We start from the raw sequence: 26,463 nt of genomic DNA on the forward strand, positions 1-26,463 counted from the left end.
GGAGCGTGGCCCTGAGCTCTCCCTCTGTCCTTTCTTCAGCCGTCCCCACCAGTGATCCACCTAGGTCCAGCTCCCTCGGGCCTTCTGCTGGGACACCCTTGGCCCTGGGTTCCCTGACCCTTCATGTGGTGTGCCTTCGGGGTGGATGTGATGGGTGACCGTGGCAGACGCTGCCCACGGTCTCCGGTCTCTGGCTGGGGAGTGTTTTTACCCCCACCAGCTTGGGTTCCGGTACCCTGATGCTGACTCCTCACCCGGTGCTCTAATTTGGGTTCTTGGGTCCCTTCAGTCTTCCCCCTCTGGGTCTTTCTCTGCTCCACTCTCTCTCTCTCCAGGGCTGCTCTTCTCCCTTGCTGCAGGCTGACTTCCTCTCTCTGCTTGCTGTCTGCTCCTCTGCAGCTGTCTTGCTGTCTCCAACTGACTTGTTCTCTGCATCTGACCCTGATTCTAGTTGGTGCCCACCTTATATATCCCTCTATGTGTGAGCTCAGGTGACCAGCACCCAATGAGCTCCTATCACTACCCAGACTGCTCCCCCTATCTGCCCCTACACTACATGGGATGTTCCACCCCCCTCCCACTCCAGCCAGGAACAGACTCGGTCGTACCTGCACATTTCTAAGTGGGAGTACCGTCGGTCTGTTCCTCGGAAATGGGATGTATGTAATGCATGCAGCCTACCGAGCTCAGTCCCACACTCCATCCTTACCCGGGAGTGGAATATCACACCTCTGGGTTGAGGTGCAATACCCCTGTAGCAGCCGAATCCTCAGGGTGCTACATATACATTGGGTGGTTAGTTATTTATTTTATTGTTTTTAACTGATTTTAATTGTGGCCTTTCTATTTGTGTTTCTGGTTTCAGGAGTTTATAGTTTTGGCTGCTCCCCCAATCTTGTTTGATTTGGCGAACTCTATGACTGCATTTATTATGGAAAATAAGTCCTTGTGAGAGCACTACGAATCAGACTACACATCTTTGCCGGGATGATGCTGCTGAACATGGCTGATCTATATTTTAGTAGTAGCATCTGCACTATTACTGTTATATATCCCTGTATTGTTGTGTTGTCATATTCTTCTGTGGGTGCTCTTTGTTCCCGTTTCTTCCTTTTCATACCTGTAGTCTGGCGGTGCTATTCACTGACGTGATGTGCGCGTGTGTGTGTGGTGCGGGGAATTGCGTCGCGCGCTCGCCTGGCCGTCTTTATGCCTCTCTGCGCTTGCGCGAACCTTTTTTGATTCGCGCGTGCGCAGTAGCGGCTTGACGGCCGGGTCGCGCGCGGCGCGCCCCTCTCGCCCGCGCGCATGCGCCGCTATCAGTTTCATCTCTCGTCATGTGACTTGCGAGACACGCCCCCGGTTTAGCTGGCCACTTCCGGGTGCGCGTCCCGCATCACAGCTGCATCTAGTTTTATTAATATCAAAGGGATATGGATATATATATGCCTTGGGGGCGCCATACATTCATTACCCGCCCTTGAGAAAGCGGTTTTACCGCGAAACGCGCGTCGGGCTCCGTGTTACCACCACCCTTTCTTTTCTCCCCCTCCTTTCCACTGTGACTGGGAGATCCTTCTACAGGTAACATACTCCTCTTTATAAATTTTGCCTTGATATTTGGTTAATGTTGGTGCGCCCCCTTGATATATAGCAATATTTTGCTCTGCCACATTAAGAGTACCTTTTTACCTGACATAGTGAAATGCTTGTATTATATTTAGCACATTTATGGCTTCCACTATTTATGTTTTATGCTCTATCTTGGGCTAGTGTGCAATTTTACCAAGGGCTATAACCTTTGTCCTATTAGTGCATATATTGGAGTACTAGTATGTTCCTACTCAGTTACCTCTTACCTACAATTTGTCTGGTCTTAATATTTACCTCTTTACATATGTTTAATAAAGACACACTTTTTGCAATGATATGCTGAGCTTTCCTCCTCTTTTTTATATGATGTTTTCAGCGTGCGTTTGGACGGATGCCCGCCATTTGGCTGGCTACCCGCCCACTCTTTCATAGCTATATGTGGCTTTTTTCTGTATTATTCTTGTGCAAACTGTCAGGTATAAAGTGTGGGTCTGGGGATGCAAGATCTAGGTACTCAGGCTAACAGGACCAAAGGCACCACCTAGTAGTAAGTATCCCTTAAAATAACAAGTGATTACATTATGTTAGAAACTGATAATGAGATTTCAGAAAAACACAGAATAATTATACATACTGGCACTTGCTTTTCCGGTTAGCTTGAAAATGTACAACCTGATGGTTGAAAAGAAAGGTTACATGTACATGATAATATAATAGAAAATCTCCATATTCATAAGGCTGTATTATGCCGGAAAAGCATATGGGTAAAGGTGCTGTCCCATGATTAAATAATACATCTATTAAATCACATAAAACATTACGAAACCCCCAAAATATTGCACCCCCTCTGTTCTCCTCATAAAGGCCAGTACTTGTAGCAGGGAATCACTCCACTGTCTGTATACGAGAGCAAAATCTAGAATATTCTAGGAAATTCTTTTTTCAATTATTACAATTAAAAACGTATTATATTTTGCCTGATCTGACTAAGAGACTTTAAAGGGAAGATGTCGCCAGATTTTTCCATATAAAGTACAGCCACCACCATTAGGGACTTTTTTACAGCATACTGGAAAGTCCTCAATCCGCTATGCAGATCCCAAAAAATACCTTTTATTATACTCACAGATGGGGCTGTCCCGTCCGATGGGCGTCTCTGGTTTTTATCTGGCACCTCCTCAAGGGAAGGTGAGAAAGCTGGACTTGTTCCTCGCGAAACGCGCGTCGGGAGGGAAGAGGCACTTGCCTTCCTCACCACTTGTCTTGGCGCAACTTCATTTTTGAGGTATAACCATATGGCTATTTTAATACTCATTGGGGATGCATGGGGATTCTGTTTGGGACTACAGATTAGCCACTATGCACAAGGCTATTGAGAGTGGCTCTGTAGCCCAAATTTTTGTGCTATATAACTAGGTGATGGGGCATCATGGAGCTCCATAGCACTGTCTGATAACTATTTCCCTTGTTTTTCCCCCTTTTTTGTCTTGTACTACCATCTTTTTATTTCAATAATCGCCATCTGGGTTTTTGTCTCTTTGTGCCCGTGCTGCTATTTTTTTTTATCTCCACCCTCTCACACATACCATTCACCATTTTTTGTACTTGTAGATTTCATGTGTATATTTTGCACTAATAAAGTTGTTATATTTTTGTACCAACCTTTAAGACTTCATTTTTTGTATATTCTCATAATTTTCATGGATAGTATGAGATATCTCACTGTTGGGAAAGCCTGAGTTCAGCTGGTGTTAGGGGGAATCTTATCTGTAATTGATCATTGTCCCAGGAGCTGTAAAGGAGCAGCCAGTACCTACTGAAATCCTTTTACTTCCAAACACTTCAGCGGCACCTGCGGGCCAGAGTCTGTACGATGAGTTATCAAACTCATTTTTTCCTTGAGCACTGATGTTACTCTACATCGGGGAACAGTTCGCTGGTATTTATAGGTTTATAAAATATATCAACCTCAGAAAAGAGAATCACTATGTCTTACCATGGCATCCTCAGGAGCAGGTTGACTGTTTTTGATCTGGCGGTTTTGATAAAACTCCAATTGTTTCTCTGCAAGTTCCACTCTCTGCAGCAGGTTCTCAATAAATTGTTGAAGCCTTCTTTTCCCTCGGAACTCTTGTTCAGCAGCAGCTTCCAGAAAGTGATTAATAGAAACCACTTCCCTGTAAGAAAAAAAAAAAAAAGAAAATACTAAGACATGTCCCACCGGGACACTCCTTCCATGAATGGTAATTTATGACTTATCTTATTATTTCAAAGCTGGTCATATACTTTAGATAGCTGTCAGCTTAATAGCAATCTCTCCACCAAATTCCCCTCCCCCCACACATACACATGTATGCTTATCTTGGCCTAGTGTGCATGTGATTTTGATAGAAAGAGAGGGGTAAACCATTTGCAATTTAACTAGTCTGAGAACAAAAGGATTGGGCATGTTGAAATCCAACAGCCTGATCCTTTCACGACATCTGCTGCTGAGAAAAAGTCAGGGACACCATCTGATCATGCTTTATTGGTAAGTTCGGCTAAAATTTATCTAATGTGCCTGGCCAGCTTAAAGAAATTGTACAGTACTTTAAATTTACCCCCCCCCCCCTGTGGCGCCCCTGAGGGTTCGGTCGCCACAAGGGGGGATACTGCAGCCTGTCAGCAGGTGTAGTGTCTCCTCACCCAGGTAAGGAAGGTGCACTGGTCAGGACCTTGAATCTACATTCAGTACTACACACTCCTGACCTATGGGAGGCAAGTATGCACCATAGTGCTGCCTCAGCAGGATCACAAGTGAGGGGAACCAAAAGTTAGGGGAACCAAGTAGTGGGTGAAGGGTAGAACACAGTTTTAGTTTGCACACATAGTTTCATATATAATAGCCAGCCATTTTAAGCACAAGGTTCTTTGATTGTGGTCTTTGCAGCTGGCAGCGGCCTTGTGTAGGAGCCTGCAGTGTGCTGAAGATACACGGTCCTCGTGCTCTGACCTTGACACGAGGAGCGGGAAGGAGTTAACAGTGTCTCTACCCCGGTCAAGTTCCCTTGCTTAAGAAGGTCGGGAGCTATAGTGACAGCTCCACAAGCAAAAGGATCCCAGGGAGCATGGACGGAGCGGCGTACGCCACCTGTACTCTCCATTCTGCCCCTGCCAGAGGGACTCCTGCTGCAAGAGGGGTACCGGCCCCCGATATCTGACTTTGCCACTTCACGTCTCTGTCAGAGAAGCCCGGTAGGCTACAGTGGATCCCGTCGGGTGACAGGCGGAACGGAATTGCCGCCTTACCCTATATCTGTGCATAGTCCAGAGGGAGACCCAGCCTTTGCACGCACACGGACAGGGGAGGTTCAAAGGGGACTGTTAGGAACACTCGGAGGGTCCTGATCGAGGTACTTGAATACCTTGGGTGCGCTGAACCCTCATCCCTGGTGGCCGCAGTGATCCGTGAGGAGCAGGGAGAAGCCTTGCCGCTGCTTAAAAGAACTGTAAGTAAAAGACCTGGAAGACTATCCATATGGCCTCTGTTTCCTTTATGTCTGCGCTGCACCACACCGCACCTGAGTGACCCAGGACTACTCTCCCCATCCTCCTGTCACATCTGCCCTGAGGCCCAGCTCCGCCTGTGGGGAGTTATACCATCGCCTGCTGCCACAACATCCAGCCTCAGAGGACTGCTAGCAGCGCTGGTGGCGCATCACCAGACACCACAGGTGGCGTAGTCGATAAATACCACTCAACCCTGAAAGCCCTTACATCCTTTTTAATGTGACGGCCCTGGGCACGGAACGGGTCCAGGCCACGGCTGCATCCCCTCAACATCTGACCCGGCTCCGAGTATCCCCCATCTTCCCAGGGCAGGGCTGCGAGCGTCACCCCCCCCCCTCCAATGTATCCCCCCGGGGCCCCTAAGACTTTTTGTAAATACCTTACGTTGCTGATAATGCCTGTGAGCGGCGCTATCGGTGGCATCACGTGACCCCGCACTGACGTCACGACAAGTGAGGCGTGACTTAGTGCTGGGGTACCCCCCGCGCCACACCCAGCATCCACCGCGCGCTTTCCCAATGAATGGGGAGAGTCAGAGCACGCAGGTGTAACCCCACCCACAGCCTGGTATCCACCTGGAACGCAGAAGACAAAGACCCCCGGCTGATGCCAGCACTGGTCGTGACATCAGCGGATGTCAGCACCGGCTGAAGCCAGGGGTCACGTGATGCCTGTGAGCGGCCAGTGATAGTGCCGCTCACAGGCAGTATCCGCAACGTAAGGCAATTACAGAAATACATTGGGGGGGGTAATATAAAGTACTGGACAACCCCTTTAAGAGTCCAAACAGCATTTAAACAGCCCTGTACGTGAAAATAATGAAATATGCACACCACCTAAACAAATGGCAAAAGGACACACTTGTGTCATGCAAATATAATACTTTGGATACACTGCACACAATGTAAAAATTACAAGTAAACTTCGCCTTACCTTGTAGTAATCCTGCCTGTATTATAGCCCAGAGCTGCATTCACAATTTTGTCTACGGCTGCTGAAACCAGTCTCCAGCATTTGACTATACACAACCCCAACAGCTTAACTGCTGCAAAGAAGCAGTCTGAGTTCAGTGCATTACTGTCAATCATCCACATGTTAGAGCAGTTATATGTTGAACTCAAAACATTTGTGTCTTCTTTCAACCTTTAAACTATGAAACTATGTCCTGAAATGAAAATCACAGGAGTAAGATCTAAAAGAACGCTGAACAAGCAAAGTGTCACACTTCTACCCGAAGCAAGATGGCGCACAGCGAGAAAGAAGAGGAAGAAGCTCTGCCACTAGGGAAGGATACAAGGGGGCATCCCTGATATTTGCCCTGCACCACTCTGAGCTTCCTAGTGAACTTAGGTTCCTTCACCCCGTGCAGTGATCACGTTCCTATCCCTGTCTTACCCTAAGTACCAACCTGGCTAGTAAGTAGGACAGCGGGAACACTAGCCCTGCTCTAATGTAAAGACACAGAGGTGAAACGGACAGGGATAAAAGAAAACCGCAATCATACAAAAACACTCAAAAAAAATCGAGTGGGAAATAGGGAAGGAAAGGGTGAGGCAAACCAAATGGGAATAGAGACTGGGACACACAGGGACACACACACAAACACAAACACACACAAAAACCAACTACATGCAGACATCTCCTGAAACAACTCCAAACGCCTGCACCTTTCTCAGCTCATGCCTCCAGCTCCAAACCAGGTAGTTGCAAGCTATCACTGGCAACAACAGAAACTTAGAGGAAAGTATTTAAACCATAGGGAAGTGATGAACTCAGAACAGCTGAGACAACTCAGGACAGAGAGCTCCAGGAGAGAAACAGGACTGATTAACTCTTTCAAAAACAGAGCAAGGAAAACCTGAATTGCTAATAGGAAGGTGGAGCAGTTATAACCAGCGTAGATGTACGTGTAACCAGATGCAGCGATCTTCTGGCCCCACTCTGTCGCGGCATATCTATGACACAAGTAATATGACAGAACTGTGCCTTTTTTATGCGTTTTTGCTGCTTCAAATCCGTGTGGATTTGGCCCCAAAAATACATTGTAAACCTTATCCTAGCATTTTCTATGGGATTTTGGAAGATCTGTGTACATGATCAGGAATTTTCCTGACAGGATTTCATGTGCGGAAAAAGAAGCAGCATCTCCGGATTTGCCTGTGTTTTTCCTATACAATGCATTGGAAATGCATGGCAAATCCGCAGGCAAAAACGCACATAAAAAGCATGTAAATGAAAAAAAAAAACATCAAAAATGCGCAGAATTTCCGCAGCGTTTTTGATGCCAAGAAGTACAGAAACGCTGCAGAAATTTCTGCAAGTAATTCCTGATCGTGCGCACATAGTTTAAATGATGCAAACTTAATCAACTTTTGGACTTTTGCTTGTACAACATACTACTTTTTCCAAATACAAAGGCCCCCAATCGCCTCAGATAACAATGTTTTCAACTTCCAATGGCCCGTAGTGGCCATTACCCCTGCATTTCAGGGGTAAAATTCTTGCAATCAGCAAATCATATCAGGATCTAGAAGAGTCATTCTGTGAGCAGGTCACACTACTACTGTCGTAGCGCCTCTCTGCAGTACAATATGGCTTACATGGCTATCTACATATATAATTCAGACGCGAATACATTTGAACACTGGGCGCAGGGATTAGGGCACAGGAGCGCTCGTCAGCCCCAGCTCTGACGTGCAGCGGCTTGATGAAGTCAGCACGCTGTGACGTCATCACACTGCTGCTGGCACCTCAGTACAGCAGCACCGCAGAGGTAGTGGAGACAGAGTGGGCAATAGTAAGGTATCCATGAAGGAATTCAGGGTAAGTCAGCGTATGTTCATACTTTTTTTAGCATAATCTCTTCAAATTGTCCTCAAATACTCAAAACTTGGTTCACCTGATGTATTAATGTACTGATGGTGGTTCTGGTGATGTATTCATGTAAGTAGCCCTTTAAATATTTTGTGGACCCTGGGATTGGTTAAGTATGGCAATGTGGCCCTTTGAGCAAAAAATGTTGTGCACCCCTGTTTTAAACCATGCACATAAGAAAGAGAAGTAAGAGGATTTTTTTTCAGGGGCATCGACTATTTTATTTGTAAAAATTCTCACTAATTTAAATACAAATTTAGTCACAAAATGGCCATTTGTTATCACTATCAGAAGAATAGTTTGACTACTTGCTGCAGAATAATGTAATAACAATACCAGCTCACTGTTGGTATTCTCCAGACCCGTTCCGAGCTCAGACACTGGCTCTGCCAGAGCCCAAAAATGCAAGTAGAAAGAAAAGGAGTGCAGATCAACCAACAGGTTCTTCTTTATACAGATAAAATTCATAGAAAGGACATCTGGTTAGATGATGGAGAGTGAATTAGTGCTGGCATCTAAACATGATTAAGGGTGCTGCAACATCTGAAACGCGTAGATGCCAGGGCTACGTTAGCGCCAATTCACTAGCCATCATCTTACCAGATGTCCTTTGTATGAATTTTATCTGAACAAAGAAGAACCTGTTTGTTGAGCTGAACTCCTTTCCTTTCTACTACTTGCAGATCAACAAATTAAAAAAAATAAACTAAAAAATGCTTCATTAGCCCAAAACCACAGTTACTAACCCAGCCCTTGATGACCCCCAAAAAGTAGAAAACTAACATGTTTATGTTTATATTTTTACTGGTATCACAAAAAAATGCAAAAAAATATATAATTAACTAAACAAGAAAAAGTGCAATAGCTTTTAAACCTACACGCAGAATGAAAAGAGAGAATATATCTGGCCTTGAACAGGTAAAAATCTCCCAGACTTGAACTGGTTAATCTGGGATTAAATACTTAGAAGGAGAAAAGATATGTAGAAAGGAGATTAGATTAGCCTACATATCCTGTCTAAATTCAGAACATTAAAACAACCTGTACATCGAGCAGTTCCAGAGACAGCATACTCCGCTGTGAGACACCGTTTACATAATTTCCAATAATTTCTTCGGGAGGTCCAGAGACAGCACAGAGACACTCGGCTTTTTTTATAGTCCCATCTTCTGTTCCCGGCCACAGGGCTCAGTTATATCCATCTAAACCACAAAAAGCTGAGATGGGAATAACCCTATGTGACAACCCAGCATTTAATCTTAATTATCCAGACGTAAATTCCTTAGGCCCAGAATGATAGACTATTGCCTGAATTATTGACTATTGAATTTATGTGTTTCTTTCTTCGGTTGGTCAAGACATTTGGACTTTTGTCATGAGTCCGAATATTGACTCTTCTTGTAGATTGAGTTGATATTTGTTATTCGATGAATGGTTGTTATATACCTCTTATATCAACTCCTACGGTTTATTGTACTGTTATCTTTGCAAGACAGGGACGCAGGGTCTTTGAACAATGGATGTTTGCTAAATATGTTATCATTGTATAAGTCCATGCAGTTTGTTGACTTGCATTGTATGGGAATTTATAGTTTATCCTTCAATGTTTGCAAGTCAACATTGGGGGATGAACTGTGGATGCTCGAGCAATGCGAGTTAATATCACCTCCCTTTCTCTTGACCTGTGGATGATGTCTTGAAGAAGGACAGTTGTGAACTATATAAGGAAGTCTTTTTACAAAAACCACAGCCAGGAACACTCTACATGACATCTCTACAGGACACCATGGCTCCATCAAGAGGGACACAGATTTGGATTCTACAGGATGCCAGCTTAAGGGACTACGGCCCTGGCTGGAGGAATACAGATCTGTTCCATTGACTATCACAGAACCCATGTAGATGTTTGGGGTAGCCAGGTTGGGACCCTCAGGTCACCTGGAACCAATGGATATGTTTTGAGAAGCCAGGTTGGGATCCTCCGGTCACCTGGTCACGTACCTCAATGGACTGTCAGCTTCCTAAGCTTGTTGTTACCTCCTCTCTGTGGGTGCCCGCCAAAAGCAGGGTACCACTGGTGGGGGTAGTCGGCCCTGGAAGTCCTGGAGTCGCAGCTGCTCTAATCCCGGAGAGTCAGCAGAAGAGTGAGACTGTAATTTTTCACCATCTTGGGTATTTTGTTGGGACTCTTCTATATGTTTATTGTCTGTTTGGTGGTTCAATAAAGTAATGTCACACTGTTTTACCCTCACCCTGTGTTGTCTGTAGTATTATGCCCACGGGAGACCCCGGCTCTTCATACTAGACATCTAGGATTCTGGCATAAAACGTAGAGGCCACTATTTTTCTTATCTGTTATGTATACTGCTGGGGATCTTATGAGGGTATCTGACCTAGATTGCTTGCTGACCTACCTCAACCAGTGGCCCCCCACTTTTGGCAGGCCCCCACAGAGAGGAGATAGCGGCAAGCTTAGAAAGATAACAGTCCATCGAGGTACAAGGCCAGGAGACCCAAATGTCCCACTCTGGCTTCTCTGAGAGTTTCCTTGGTGCCAGATGACCAGCTTGTCCCAATCTGGCTTCAAACGTCTCCATGGGTTCCAGGCGACCGGAGGGTCCCACCTGGCAACCCCAAACAACATATCCATGGGGCCAGGTGACCTCATCGTCCCAATCTGGTCTCCCCAAATGTATCCATGGGTTGTCTGATGGTCAATGGAGCAGATCTGTATCCTTCCAATCAGGGCTGTATACCCTTAGGCCGGAATCATGTAGAATCCAAATCAGTGTCTCTCTGGATCGAGCCATGCTACCAAGCTGATGTCTTGAAGAGTCTGACTGATCTTTGATTCTCACTGATCTTTCAATTCTCACTGCTACAGAGGCATATTGTCACGCTCAGTGTGGGAAAGACTAAGTGCAACATGAAGGGATGAGGGGGAGAGAGCCCAGACACTAGGGAAAGGGGGTGTGGAAACCCCTAAGCAGATTTAATAACACCCTGCCTCCCCTACAGTCCCTATATTGGTTCCACACCAATCGCAGAGCAGGAAACCTAAACCTTGTATACCCCTAGAGCTAGGTCCTGAATAAGGAGGGGGAGGGCATGAGTACTGGGCAGTCCCCGCTATAAACTAAAGACAACAAAGGAGACAAACAAAGGGGGAGAAACTTAGCTTGAGCAGACTCCAGAGAGAAAACACCAAACAAAGGGGGAGAAACTTAGCTTGAGCAGACTCCAGAGAGATAACACCAAACATCCTACAAGCGCACCAGAGAGGAAGTTAGCGGACTGCTATAGCTCCAAGCCTTCACAAGGGAACATGTGAATATCACCGGCGATCTCCTGCAGCAAACTGACAGTTTTTAACTCCCATGCAAGGGTGTGTCAATTAATAACAGGAGGGAGGTAGCGCTGGGTCCTAACGGCAGAAAGGTTAAGAAGGCATCTGCAATGCCAGGAGCAGCGACCTTCTACAAACAGATGTAGAGCGTCTGTCTGTTACACCTGATACACCCGTGACACATATGTCCCTTAAATAGTTACAATTGTCCCTTCAAGTACACATCCACAGATCAAGGATTAAATATGATATTATTCCATAGGGTTCTGGTCTCATTGTTTGTGCATTTAATCAATTTACATAGTTCTTTAAATCAACAACTAACTGGCTTTAGTACAATATGTAATTAGCATATTAACAAACATTATTGTTTCCGGACCAAAAGAAGTCAACATTCAGGTTTATGCACATAATAGTATGTCCATCTTGACCAGCCACAGAAATACACATACATTCACAAGTCAACAAAAACACAATAGTGTATTTCTCTTGGCTTAACAAATCTAGACGTCTGGCTGATTAAGATAAGAAGCTGTTTTGTCACATCTAGCTTTAAAGAGGTTTTCTCAACATTATAAATGGTTAAAATTGCAAAGAGCATGTAGAAACAAGCAACTTTTACTATTATGGGGTTGTCAGACTTTTGAAAAAAAAAATCTGCAGTCATTATGTGCACCGCAGGATTCTAAAGTATTATGGCTAAAAATAGATGATAATATGACCTCAAATATGCGATATGCATACTCCCATCCACATTCCAACTAGACGTGTGCAGCTTTGCTCAATACAAGTGACTCGAGCGAGGCTGCACACGACTAGTCAGAATGTGACTGGGAGCATGCATATCGCATACTTGTGGACACATGATTGCCTGCTCCCGATTAATCCTGACAGTGTGCACACTGTGAGGATTCATGAGTCTGCAGTCACATAGCGTGACTGCAGACTTTCATGCCAAATCTGGACAACCCCTGTGATTGTTACTAAAACAAAAAATGAGAGATTTTTAATCCTATTATTTACTACTTATTGCTTAGGTTCATCTCCACCTTTGTAATGTATCAGCGGTTGCCGGTCTTATAAGCAAGGTGTGCAGTGCTTACAAGCTATTTTCTGTAGCGCTTGTAAGTGCTGCTTTTAATCTGGCTGGATGACAGGAGCTTGCCAGCTTCAGTACCCTTGCACTACTCCGATGAAGCAGGGGGAATGCTTACAGAATTGGAGAGAGCACAGTTTGGACCAGTGGCCCAACCAACCAATCAATCAGGAATGCACTACTCCCTGGGAAGCAGAGAATCAGAGCTGTGCTCCTGAATGTTGATGATGATAAAAAACATTTAAGTGGGATTGTCTACTTGATCTTTGTTTTAACAAATGTGCTGTAGAGATAATTTCATTGCACTAAAATACAAGTATTACAGGTTCTCCTCCTCCTTCATACCAACTGAAAAATTCTCCTGCTGTTAAATGACTACTAATGGAGAAGCATTTGACTGGACCTCTCAATCAGTCTCCTCCTATTGGAGAACACTTCACATGGAAAATATGTTCATTGGAGGGGCCAGATGGACAGGTCTGGTCACAGGCTCCTCCATCAGTAGTCAATCTGAGATCAGGAGAGCCATGCAGTCTGTGAGTAATAAGTAAATGTCACGGGTGTGTCAGAAGTGACAGACAGTCACCCTGCAGTTGGTTGCAGGACATCTCTTCATTTGGCATTACAGACAACTTCTTAGAAACTGTATCTCTAGGACCCAGCGGCTACTTTTCTCTGGCTAATTAACACCCTGGTCTGGGTGTATAAATACCTGCTGTGTGCCAGAGGGAGGTGCCGGCAATATTCATTACTCCTTGTAAAGGCTTGAGCAATACTTCTTCCTCTCTGGTGTTAGAGGACGTGTGCGCATTTGTCTGGAGTCGACTAAAGCTAAGCGATTTTCCCTTGTTTGTCCCCCCTTGTTGTCTATAGTGTTCAGTGGGGATCGACTAGTGCTCATCCCCTCCCTTACCTAGCCTGAGCCTAACGCCAGGGAAACACAGGACGAGGTACACATGCGGCAATTGGTGAAGAACCAATAAAGGGACGTCAGTGGGGACATGGTGACACTAGATCAGCCTAGGAGGTCTCCACTCCCCCCTTTCCCTAGAGTCTGGGCTCCCTTTCACCTCTTCCCTTTGTATTGCACTTAGTCTTTCCCACACCTTGCGTCACAGTAAAGGAGGAGAATCTGTAATACTTGTATATTACTAATACCGCAAAATTTTATCCATATTTGTTAAAATAATAATGTGGACCACCCCTTTGATAGAAACATATACTAATCAATCAAAAGGTCACCATATCCTACAAAGAAACGCCTTCATAAAAAATAAGGCATTACTGGATTTTTTCTGGCAGATAATAACTTACTCCTCTTTCCGTTGGAGCTCCTGCTCGGACTCGGTAAGCCGCTGACGAAGAATTGCAATCAGTTCCACAGCCACGTCCACTTGCCGGCTGAGAGCTCTCTCTCTGCGCTGCACTTCCTGCTTCTTCTGGGAAAGTTGTAGAAAGGCCGCCCTGACCTCCAGCAGCTCAGAGGTTTTTTGGCAAAGTTCCTTATTGAGATTATCAATTTTCTTTTCTATGTTCTTATCAACATTTTCCGTAAGTTGATTGAGCACAGACTTCTCTTGTGGATCAAGCTGAAACTTAGTACTTGACATAGGATATCCAATGATATAGTGATTTTTTGTGGAATTGTCTGGTAGGGAGCTTCTAACGAGAGGGGAAGGCTTGTCCGATAGGATTTGTATGGGACTGCTAGCCTTTTTGCTCTCATTTTTCAAGTCAGAGTAAGTTGATGATGAGCTTTTCTGATTGAGCGCATCCTCGATAGATTCCATCTGCTTCTCATTGAGAGGTTCTGTTGAGTTTTCCAGATCAGCTTCTTTCAGTGAACAAAATACCCCTGATTTTCCCCAAAAATATCTTTCATCATAGGTGTGCATATAATCCAGATGCGCTCTCAGCGAGGATAGGCTTTTGAAACGCGCATTTTCACCACATTGTGGGCAGCGAAAAGGCTTATATAAGTTACCGTTTCTAACTGAGTCCTGCCACGGGGACCTGCCGGCTTCAGAGGTTTTCTGTTGCATTACACCAGCCAAACTGCAACGTATAAAATAAGACATGTCAAAATATTTAAGAGGTGGACTACTAATAAAATTAATACTTAAAGGCCCATAATGAAAACACTAATTTAGTGGCCCATTAAGCGAGCAATGTAGTGTGAGAAATTTGCAACAAAAATGATTTTTTTGAATAGCAACAAAAGAGAATGAAAGCTCAAATAATCAATAAAAAATATTTTTATTACTACATAAATATAAAAACTGCCTATTGGCAGTTGAGTAAAATTCCATAAAAGGGAACAGATTGAACACAGGAAAATCACAGGGAAACGTATACAAATAGTGGGTCTAATAAAATGGTATTATCATCAGATTACAGTATGTAAACAGAACATTCCGAGTATTGTAACAGGGTTATAAAAATATCTATATCAGACTGTCATATACATCCAAGTGGATTTAGGACATATTGGTGTACACACTCTTTGAGAAAGCCACCCGGCGAAATATACGTAGGAGCAATTGGGTGTTCATATCTGGTAAAATCTTATTCACTTATTTAACTATTTGTTGTACTATGCTGTATTGTTGGGATGTTTATATACATATCGTGATATGTCCCCTAAATCCACCATTTTATTAGACCCACTATTTGAATACGTTTCCCTGTGATTTTCCTTTGTTCAATCTGTTCCCCTTTTTATGGAATTTTACTCCACTGCCAATAGGCAGTTTTTATATTGATGTAGTAATAAAAATATTTTTTATTGATTATATGGGCGTTCATTCTCTTTTGTTGTTACTCATATATCTCAGGAGGGAGCACCCACATATGGGATATGAATGTTTAAAAAATAACCTTGGTTATTATTGTTGTTGTATATAGAATGACTTTTTTGCCAGTCGGGAAGCACCAAAACAGACTTGTTTGAACTTCTCCAACGTACATTTCGCACAGAGCTTTTTCAAGAGACTTTTTATTCCTTGAAAAAGCTCTGTGCAAAACGTACATCGGAGTGGGGACTCTCCCTATTAGTTATGTCTCATCACAATTTACTTTGATGGTGTATTTTTGCTTACATTTATATCCATTCATGTTAATCACGGGTATCGCTTTTTAAGTAGTATTTATACACACTTCCATAAGCACCTTGATTATTACTATTTATATATATCTACAATTTCACCATGTACATTCATACAATTATAATCTACTGATATACTTTTATAGTGGATTGTTTGCCCTGTGTCTGTTAATATCCTTATAATATGTACTACTACTTTGTTCAATAAAACAAATTTGTTTAACAAATCGCAGTGGACATATTTATTCTTTTAGAAATTATATGAGCTAGTGAAGTCTTGTTACTGATATTTAAAGGGTTGTCCACTACTAGGACAACTCCTTCTTGATCTAAATATATGGCCCCGATAAAATAAAGAAGCCTATCACCTCCCGTGCCGGTACCATTCCAGAAGTGTTGGCACTCACGTTCCTGGGGCTTGTCAATAAATGGTGGGGGGTGGGGATACACAGAGCTGATCACTGAGAGGACTAGCAGATTTGCAGCAAATAAAACAAATATTTTATCAAACCAAATGGTGCAAAAATTTTAATACAGATTTGTCCACTATTGAGACAGAAGATGTCAGTTGGTGCTCATAAAGTTGTATGGAAAACTTTAACTGTTATTACAGTAGAACTTACAGCCGAATGTCTGTATCTGCCTCTAGCTCTCCCCTCCATATAATTTTAAAAGCTCCGACTGTCATCTTCTATCTATCTCAGTAATAGGAAAATCTGAATTCACTGAATAAATATTTTACCCATGAATTGAGATTCAAAAATCAATCCTGGAGTAGAAAAAGTAAAATTCCTCCTGTAGTTATATTCCAAAATTGCTTCTTTTCATACATACTATTGATTTATGAAATAACAATTAAAATAATGGTTACTCTTTACATTTAAGTATTTGTGGCTAAAAATCGTTTTGCAATTCAGTTTCATTAAAATTTTGCACTGTTTGGCGTTTACAATCCTTTGTTTCCTTGCACATTTAAGTTTGATGTGATCATAAATCAGCTGAGAAGAGCTCAGAAAAGGTAGATAAAAGAGATAGAAACTCATCAGCATGAGCTCGCTGATGGATTCTCAGATAACTCCATCTGCAGCCAGGAATAGATCATAAAGGCTTTTGAAGTCAACAGGGAAAAGCCTTTAACCCCTTTACCCCTGAGGGTGGTTTGCACGTTAATGACCGGGCCAATTTTTACAAATCTGACAACTGTCACTTTATGAGGTAATACCTCTGGAACGCTTCAACGGATCCCGCTGATTCTGAGATTGTTTTTTCGTGACATATTGTACTTCATAAATAACAACATACTCACAAGGATTTCAAGAACATCACGTCCAACTCCATTGAAAATTTAATTCACAAAAAAGACCCTCAAAAATAAGAGAGTTTGTATGACCAGAGTTTTTCAGAAAAAATTGATACTTTATTGAAACAATACATATTAAAATATTATGGTGCTGCAAAGAGAGGGCACAGCTAACTCACACATTATTCAAGACAAGGATATGTCAAAGGTATATTGATCAAGTGTCATTGCAATGCATACAGGATATATCAAAAATACATATTTGGCTATGGATAATATATATCCTTCAACAACAATATAGAATCCAATCGTTATTTCAATATATCAAATTAAAGTGAACAGTGCATAGTGCGTAATGTAAACTTCACTATCTTGTTGGACTCATAAATAGCCAATCAATTTATAGCGGCACATTCATATGCCTATAAACCTGGTATTGAGTCACTCTTAACATTGGAGCTGTACCTGGCATTAGACCCAATATAAGGTTCTACCTCTATCAAAGTTCATCTAAGTAGTATCCACACCACCACATATTGATCAAAAGTACTTACTTGTGGAGGTAGGTGAGTATCGCTCGTTCCCACGCGCCCCTACGCGCGTTTCGCCCTCGCTTCGTCGGGGGGCGGATATTTTGGAAATGAGCCCATATTGCCTTAAATAGCGGCTTGTTGTGTCACGGTCTGATGGTCCGCCGGTCGACAGTGGGACGCAAGCGTGCCACCGGTGCACACGTTCGCGCACCTAGTGTCAGCGAGCGGAAGGTCCGAAGTGGCAGCAGCGCGCATGCGCACCAGGGAGGATAGCGGAGATAGAGTGGTCACAAGTAGGTATAGGATCTATTTAGCGTTATGTGGATGTAGCTATATGGATATACCTTGATCACGCCTTTCAATAAGCAGTGGAAAGAATTTAATAAATGTCGACCGGCGGAAGTGCCAGACAGGAAGTGACATGCCACGGCGCATGCGCCGGCATGAGGGAGCGCTACCCGGAAATAATCCCTTACATCAGACCGTGACACAACAAGCCGCTATTTAAGGCAATATGGGCTCATTTCCAAAATATCCGCCCCCCGACGAAGCGAGGGCGAAACGCGCGTAGGGGCGCGAAGGAACGAGCGATACTCACCTACCTCCACAAGTAAGTACTTTTGATCAATATGTGGTGGTGTGGATACTACTTAGATGAACTTTGATAGAGGTAGAACCTTATATTGGGTCTAATGCCAGGTACAGCTCCAATGTTAAGAGTGACTCAATACCAGGTTTATAGGCATATGAATGTGCCGCTATAAATTGATTGGCTATTTATGAGTCCAACAAGATAGTGAAGTTTACATTACGCACTATGCACTATGCACTGTTCACTTTAATTTGATATATTGAAATAACGATTGGATTCTCTATTGTTGTTGAACGATATATATTATCCATAGCCAAATATGTATTTTTGATATATCCTGTATGCATTGCAATGACACTTGATCAATATACCTTTGACATATCCTTGTCTTGAATAATGTGTGAGTTAGCTGTGCTCTCTTTGCAGCACCATAATATTTTAATATGTATTGTTTCAATAAAGTATCAATTTTTTCTGAAAAACTCTGGTCATACAAACTCTCTTATTTTTGAGGGTCTTTTTTGTGAATTATATTGTACTTCATGACAGTGGTAACATTTATTCGATAACACTTGCATTTATTTCTGAAAAAAACGCAAATTTGGCAAAAAATTTGACAATTTCGCAATTTTCAAAAATTTGAATTTTTATGCCTTTAAATCAGAGAGATATGTCACACAAAATAGTTAATAAATAACAATTCCCACATGTCTACTTTACATCAGCACAATTTTGGAACCAAAATTTTTTTTTATTAGGTAGCTATAAGGGTTAAAAGTTGACCAGCGATTTCTCATTTTTACAACAAAATTTACAAAACCATTTTTTTAGGGACCACATCACATTTGAAGTGACTTTGAGGGGTCGTCATGACAGAAAATACCCAAAAGTGACACCATTCTAAAAACTGCACCCCTCAAGGTGCTCAAAACCACATTCAAGAAGTTTATTAACCCTTCAGGTGCTTCACAGGAATTTTTGGAATGGGGAAGAAAAAAATTAACATTTAACTTTTTTCACAAAAATGTTACTTTCGACCCAAACGTTTTTATTTTTGCAGGGGTAACAGGAAAAAATGGACCCCAAAATTTGTTGTGAAATTCCCCTGAGCACGCAAATACCCTATACATGGGGAAAACCACTGTTTGAGCGCATGGCAGGGCTCAGAAAGGAAGGAGCGCCATTTGACTTTTTGAATGTAAAATTTGCTTGAATAATTAGCGGACGCCATGTTGCGTTTGGAGAGCCCCTGATGTGCCTAAACAGTGGAAACCCCCCTTAAGTGACACCATTTTGGAAACAAGACCCCTCAGGGCACTTATCTAGATGTGTGGTGAGCACCCTGAACCCCCAGGTGCTTCACAGAAGTTTATAACATGGAGCCATGAAAATAAAATTTTCACATTTTTCCCACGAAAATGTTTTTCAGCACCCAGTTTTGCATTTTGATAAGGGTAACAGGAGAAATTGCACCATGCAACTTGTTGTGCAATCTCTCCTGAGTAAGCCGATATCCCATATGTGGGGGAAAACCACTGCTTGGGCGTATGGCAGGGTTCGGAAGGGAAGGAGTGCTATTTGACTTTTTGAATGTAAAATTTGCTTGAATAATTAGCGGATTCCATGTTGCGTTTGGAGAGCCCCTGATGTGCCTAAACAGTGGAAAACCCCCACAAGTGACACCATTTTGGAAACTAGATCCCTCAGGGAACTTATATAGATGTGTGGGGAGCACCCTGAACCCCCAGGTGCTTCACAGAAGCTTATAACATGAAGCTGTAAAAATAAAAAAAATAAAACTTTTTCCACAAAAATGATGTTTTAGCCCCAATTTTTTTATTTTCACAAGGGTAAGAGGAGAAAATGGAAAACTGTTGTGAAATTTCTCCTGAGTACGCCAATACCCCATAGGTGGGGAAAATACACTGTTTGGTTCAGAAGGGAAGAAGCACTGTGTGACTTTTTGAAAGCATTATTGGCTGGAATCAAGAGCGGACGCCATGTCGCTTTTCGGAAGCCCCTGATGTGCCTAAATAGTGGAAACCCCCCACAATTGACTCCATTTTGGAATCTAGACGCCTTAAGGATTTTATCAAGGGTATGGTGTACATTTTGAACCCAGAGGTACGACAGAATTTGATAACATTAGGTCATCATATTGAATAAGTTGGCATTAGTCTTGAGCGCAAGTGCTCGCTACTTGAGTTTGCATCGGGTACTCGGGTATGCACCATGTATCACAGGTGCTCGAGTGAAATGTTCGAGTCCCCGCCCCGCATGTTTCACGGTTGTTAGACACCCAAAAAAAAAACATGCAGGGATTGCTCAAGCATGGCAGGCGATCCCAGCAACGTTTTTTTTGGGCTGCGAAGCATATGGGGCAGAGACTCAAGGATATCACTCAAACACTCGCGATACTCAGTGCATACCCAAGTACCCGATGCAAACTCAAGTAGCGAACACTTGCGCTCAACACTGGTCACCATATCGTCATCATTTTTTTTTCTTTACTTTTGAAAGAATCCCAACCCTACTACAACACTAATACAACCCCTACCCTAACCCTAGCCCAACCCTAACCCCAACCCTAACCCCAATCCCAACCCTAACCCCAATCCCAACCCTAACCCTAACCCTAGCCGAACCCTAACCCTAGCACAACCATAACCATAGCACAACCCTAACTCCAACCCTAATACAACCCCAACCGTAACCCTAGCCCAACCCTAACCCTAGCCCAACCCTAAGCCTAGCACAACCCTAACCCTAACCCTAATACAACCCTAACCCTAACCCTAGCACAACCCTAACCATAGCACAACCCTAACCATAGCACAACCCTAACTCCAACCCTAACCGTAACCCTAGCCCAACCCTAACCCTAGCCCAACCCTAAGCCTAGCACAACCCTAACCCTAACCCTAATACAACCCTAAACCTAGCACAACCCTAACCCTAGAGTTTATTGTTTTACGCCGTTCCTCGTGTGGTATAATTGATTAGACAACTTTATTCTTCGGGTCGGTGCGATTACAGTGATACCAGATTCATATCGGGTTTTTATGATTGACAGCTGTCACACACTAAAAGACGCTTTTTTTGCCAAGACTAGTTTTTGCATCGCCATATTTTGAGACGTATAATTTTTCCATATTTTGGCCGACAGAGTCATGTGACGCCTTGTTTTTTGCGGGACAAGTTGACGTTTTTATTGGTACCATTTTCGGGCATGTTGCGCTTTTACACAATAAAAACTATTTTCTAGAAAAAAATATTTTTTTGTATCGCTTTATTCTGAGAACTATAACTTTTTAAATTTTCGGATGATAGAGCAGTATGGCGGCTTGTTTTTTGTGGGACAAGATGACGTTTTCAGCGGTACAATTTTTATTTACATTAGTCTTTTTGATCGCGTGTTATTCCATTTTTTGTTTGGCGGTATGATGATAAAGCATTGTTTTTTGCTTCATTTTTTATCTATTTTTTTTACCGTGCTCACTAAAGGGGTTAACTAGTGGGACAGTTTAATAGGTCAGGTCGTTCTGGACGTGGCATTTTTTCAAAATAAATAAATATTATGGGTACAATATATTTTTATTTTTGGGGGATTTTTTTCTTTTTTTTTTATATTTTTTTAAAAAAACATTTAACTTTCCTACCCTTTTTTTTACTTTTACACATTGTTGCACTATGGGACTTTCACTTTTTGCAGCCTGATCGGCTATATAGCATAGAGAGCAGCAGCTTCCTATGCCATGCAGCCTGTCAGCGCTGCACACAGGGGAGACATTACTTTGGTCATGCACTGCGCATTATGCGTAATAGTAAGTAGCTGGTCCATAAGTCCCAGGGCACAGCTACGTACTATGACTGACGTAGTCGGAAAGGGGTTAAAGAAACTCAATTACTAAAATGATTTTTAGCCCAACGTATTGGCATTTAGGGCTCGTGCAAGTCGTTTTGATGGATGGCACTCGTCCCCATGTTATTCTATAGGACCGTGCACATGCCCAATTTTTTTCTCGGACAAAGCCTATCCGGTGAAACAATCACAGCATGCCCGAGTATGACCTGATATTCGGATCGCACTCGGCCAAGCAAGTCAATGAGTCCATGGAAACCATCACACTGCACTTGGATGACATCTAAGTCTGGTCCAATTTTCACGGAATGACAGAATGGAGAAAAAAAATGTCTCCATCTTTTCCTCAACAGAGAGAATTGGATCACACTGTGATCATACTCTGATCAGAGTGTGATTAGCACAATCATCCCGATTCTCTTGGATGAGAGAATACACGGTCGTGTGACCCTAGCCTAGGGCTGTGAGCCAATGATGAGTTTGGGCCACTGCGTATATTTGCTGCATCAAAAATCGAGCATCTTACAGTTCCTGTAAGTGGATGGGATTTATAGGAATCTCATGCCCACTGTAGTTCCTGCAAGTGGATTGGATTTATAGGAATCTCATGCCCACTGTGTTTATTTCTTTAGTTTACACAGTGTATAGTGACTGCGGTGCGCGTTTCGAATCCGCAACATGTCAATTTCTCTTGTGGGTACGCCGAGGTATAAAACACATATGCGTTTTTAGTGCATTTCTACTACGGAAACGTACAAAGAACACTTGTGATGTGCAAATGACTGTATCAATAAAGTTTTATGAAAGCCAAATACCAGGAATGATAAAAAACAAAACAGCTTTACTATATCACATCCCCCCCAAAAAAAACAGCAGCATCAAAAACACAGGTAAATAGATGTACTCAAACACAATGAAAAACTACAAGTAACCTCATTTACGTAATAGCTCCGGAAATGCTGCAGAAAATCTGCAATATCAAAACCTCACATTCTTAGGCTGTGTTCCCACAATAAGTAAGAAAAAAAAAATGGGAAAAAAATGTCACAAAAGGTGGTTAACCCTTTAAAGCTATTGGTTGAAATAGAACATTGCAGCTACACTGAGAGGCATTACTAAGGAATAATGTGCAGTACAATTTAAACTAAAACCAGACGAACTAAAATTAGATACCGGTAAATCATGAACTAAATGAGCTGTGGTGTTACAGCGCCCATTTTGGTGGAGCTGTAAAAACTTTCATGAAAACACTAAGGCCAAGTTCACATGTTCAGTATTTGGTCAGTATTTTACATCAGTTTTTGGAAGCCAAAACCAGGAGTGGATGAGAAATACAGAAGTGGTGACTATTAGGCTACGTGCGCACGGTCAGGAGCCGCTGCGGGTTTGAAGCTGAAGGGTCTATGCAGCGTCAAACCCGCAGCGGCCAGATGTTACAGCATAGTGGATGGATTTCTAGAGTCCACTATGCGTCTCTGTGGACTTGCGGATCACCCGCAGACACAGACATGCGATGCGGCTTTCAGACCCGCAGCATGTCAGTTTCTTTCGCAGGTCCGCATGAGGGCTTTCCCCATAGACCTAACCTCTATGAGGTAAGTCCGAATGTGAAAAAAAAAAAAAAGGCGCCTAATGAGCGGAAGCCGGGCGGCTATTCCGCAGTGTCAGGGCCAGAGGTGGCTCCTGACCATGGGCACATACCCTTATACTTTTTCTTTGATTGTTCCACTCCTGATTTTGCTTTACAAATACTGATGGAAAATGCTGACCAAATACTGAATGTGTGAACGTGGCCTCAGGGAAAGTTTTGTATACTGTAATGAGCAATGCACCTGTGTAATCACCACATAACCTAGATAGATTTTAATCCATTTATGGTTCCTAGTAAATAACTACAATCAGAGATCTTGAAAACTGAATAATTCTATGAAGTATTTTAGAACAATGTATACCTAGAATTATAATTAAAAGGGGTGTCCGTCCCTATAAAAAAAAAAAGAAAACATCACAGTGTAAAATAAAAATAATAATTCATAGTCAGTTACCTTCCGATTTTCTCTTAGGCTGTGTGCCCACGATGCGTTTTTTAAGCGTTTCCGCAGCGCCAGAAATGCTTGGTAGAAGACCTGCCATGTTCCCCAATGATAATCCGCATGTGCTGTGCACATGCTGCAGATATTTCCGCTGCAGATTATAATTGCGGAAAAAAATGCAGCACTACCAATTATTTTGCGGAAGCGCTGCGTTTTCGCCGCCATTGACTTGCATTGGAACGCATGAAATTCGCATCACTGGATCTGTACATGCGGAATCCAAGCGTTTCAATGTGCGGATGGTACCCGGGTGTGGAGAAGAGGAGACTCTCATCCAGACCCAGGTACCATAGTACCTGTAAAAAAAAGAATAAAATAAAAAATATATGTTATATTTACCTTCTGATGGCCCCCGCTGCGCTCGTCCTCCCATGCCGGCAGTTCGCGATGGACTGAAGGACCTGCCCACAGACTGCCCCTATCTGTCTCTCTGTCTGGCTGTCTCTATGGTGAGGAACATACTTGTGCTTCAGGGCGGCCTGTGGGCCGATCTTATCTTGCTGATCTGACCTAGATCATAAGATAAGACCTACCTACAGTCCCGCCCCGGAGCACGGGCATATCATTATCTCAAAATTGCAAACACTGATTACACAAGAACCACAGGATGGATTTCTTCACCTCAAGTATCATATTAATCAGTGCTGCAGCCCCAACATGACACTGCCTGTAGTTTACTTTGCAAAATCCTGCTGACAGGATCACTTTAATGCAAACAGAGGTCTTAAAAAAAACCTATGAGGAATTACTATCGAACATTACTACTGTGAAGCTGGAGTTAGTTTTAGGTTGAGTTGGTAGAAATGTAATGACTCCAGCTTTAAAAAGAATACAAAAACAATTATATCCATTATTAACATCGGTTAATTAATTAACTTTTGCAGATATTTAGACAAGTTAAGAAATGTTAATAATTTATTTTATCTATCATTCTAATTCACTTTTAATTCATAAAAAAAAACAGATGCTCGTGCAGTGATGTTATAATTATACATTAAATGTGTTATTACTAATTATTTGCAATTTATAAACTCGAGAGTTGGAGTTTGGAGAAAGAGGAAATGGCATACTGACTCCATAGCCCTGATGGCTACACAAAGAGCAGTTCTAGAAGTTTGCATGTATAATCTTAGCTGGATGAAATCATAAACCCAATTAAATAATATTAAATAATATTCGCAAATATCCTGTCTTAGGCTGGGTACACATTGTCTTGATGCACTTGACCTACAGTATATGTTGTATACTGAACGGCTCCTATATGCCGCCATTCATTAGACGGAGGCCAATACTGTGTTATTTCAGCCTCAGTCTGGCACTTATGCATCTGCATACTTTTTTACTGTATAAGAAAGTGTAGCCATGTGGTATATGTTTGTGTTTTATTTTTACAATAGGTTTTCTATTGTGGACGGAGGCATAGGCAATGCATACCTCCCGAGAGACAGTGGGCACATAGCAATAGATGGTACTCTAATATTAGATGTACCAGATATCCTAAATAATCCAGTATCACATTGCAAACTGTATATTATGGGTCACGGTGCTGACATACAAAATAACCAATATATTCCACAGATATAGACACTGTATGAAAATCACAAACAAGCACACATGTTGCAGAACATTCCCACTTGGGAGATTTGTAACCGTGTAACCACAACTCAAGAGGAGATACATGCTCAGCAAATAATGCATTCATCATAGGCTGAAACACACAATGGAATAACCCCCATAATCTCATAATGTGCAGATTGCCCAGTGCATAAAATATGTGCAATGATATAAATGCAGAATATTTTGCAGCTGGGAGAGCTGTCATGGCAGTCCTCTGCTATATACTGTGAATTCAGAGGTTCATTTGCAGCCTCATTCAAGCTGTTATTGTGCATCTGTGCTGGATTGCTAGCAGAGAGGCAGAGGTTAATGGACAGTGGGGTTCATCATCATTACCCTGCCTGCATCCCTAATCACAGCAAGGCGCCACACACTTACCTGACTTGTTGCTGATGCTGTAGGGGGGAAAAAAAAACCTTCTTTTTCAGCAGCGCCGTAAGTCAGAGCATGGCTGACACTGGTACATGGCAGAGCTGGAGGAATGCTGGGCATCCAGCATCACACTATTCAGTTTCTAAAGTTGCCATGTAAGCCGTTCCCTAATTGGCCACTGAGCAATTCTATCTGATTGGGCAATGCAATTCTCCATCCTGTTTGCTGGCTCTTTATAGAAGATTATGTCACGTTGTAACAAAGCTTTAGGGGATATGTGCTGCTGCTTTTATTTTATCAATTGACAAGTTATTTTAGCTTTATGCAGCAAATTACGCGACAGATAGATGTTTGCCGGATGCATCTCCGTAGATGATCCCACAGTCAGATGTATTCGGATTTCCACTTGATGGCATTTGTGCCGTAGCATTGCCCAGTAGGCTCCCTTTATTTTTATTATTGTCAGTCTTTCTTTATTGAAAATGTTTTTTTACAAGATTAACAAGAAGCAAGAAAAGAAATAAAAAAAATAA

The 26,463-nt window shown here is 42.5% G+C and overlaps 1 protein-coding gene across 1 annotated transcript in view; it reads right to left on the reverse strand.

Annotated features, from left to right (window-relative positions):
- The window catches only part of ZNF365 (zinc finger protein 365), a 36,149-nt gene extending 10,061 nt beyond the window's left edge, over positions 1-26,088 (reverse strand). The window contains exons 1-4 of the mRNA XM_073685409.1: positions 25,937-26,088; positions 13,773-14,513; positions 3,590-3,770; positions 2,228-2,265 (exon numbers count right to left, since the gene is read on the reverse strand). Of these exons, the coding sequence (XP_073541510.1) occupies positions 2,228-2,265; positions 3,590-3,770; positions 13,773-14,500 (947 nt within the window). The 5' untranslated portion in view covers positions 14,501-14,513; positions 25,937-26,088. The remainder of the gene's footprint in view (positions 1-2,227; positions 2,266-3,589; positions 3,771-13,772; positions 14,514-25,936) is intronic.
- Between the last annotated feature and the right edge of the window lie 375 nt (positions 26,089-26,463).

Source organism: Phyllobates terribilis, unplaced genomic scaffold (genome assembly GCF_046119375.1).
Source record: "Phyllobates terribilis strain yellow unplaced genomic scaffold, ASM4611937v1 Scaffold_5__5_contigs__length_657084704, whole genome shotgun sequence".
NCBI lineage: Eukaryota > Metazoa > Chordata > Amphibia > Anura > Dendrobatidae > Phyllobates > Phyllobates terribilis.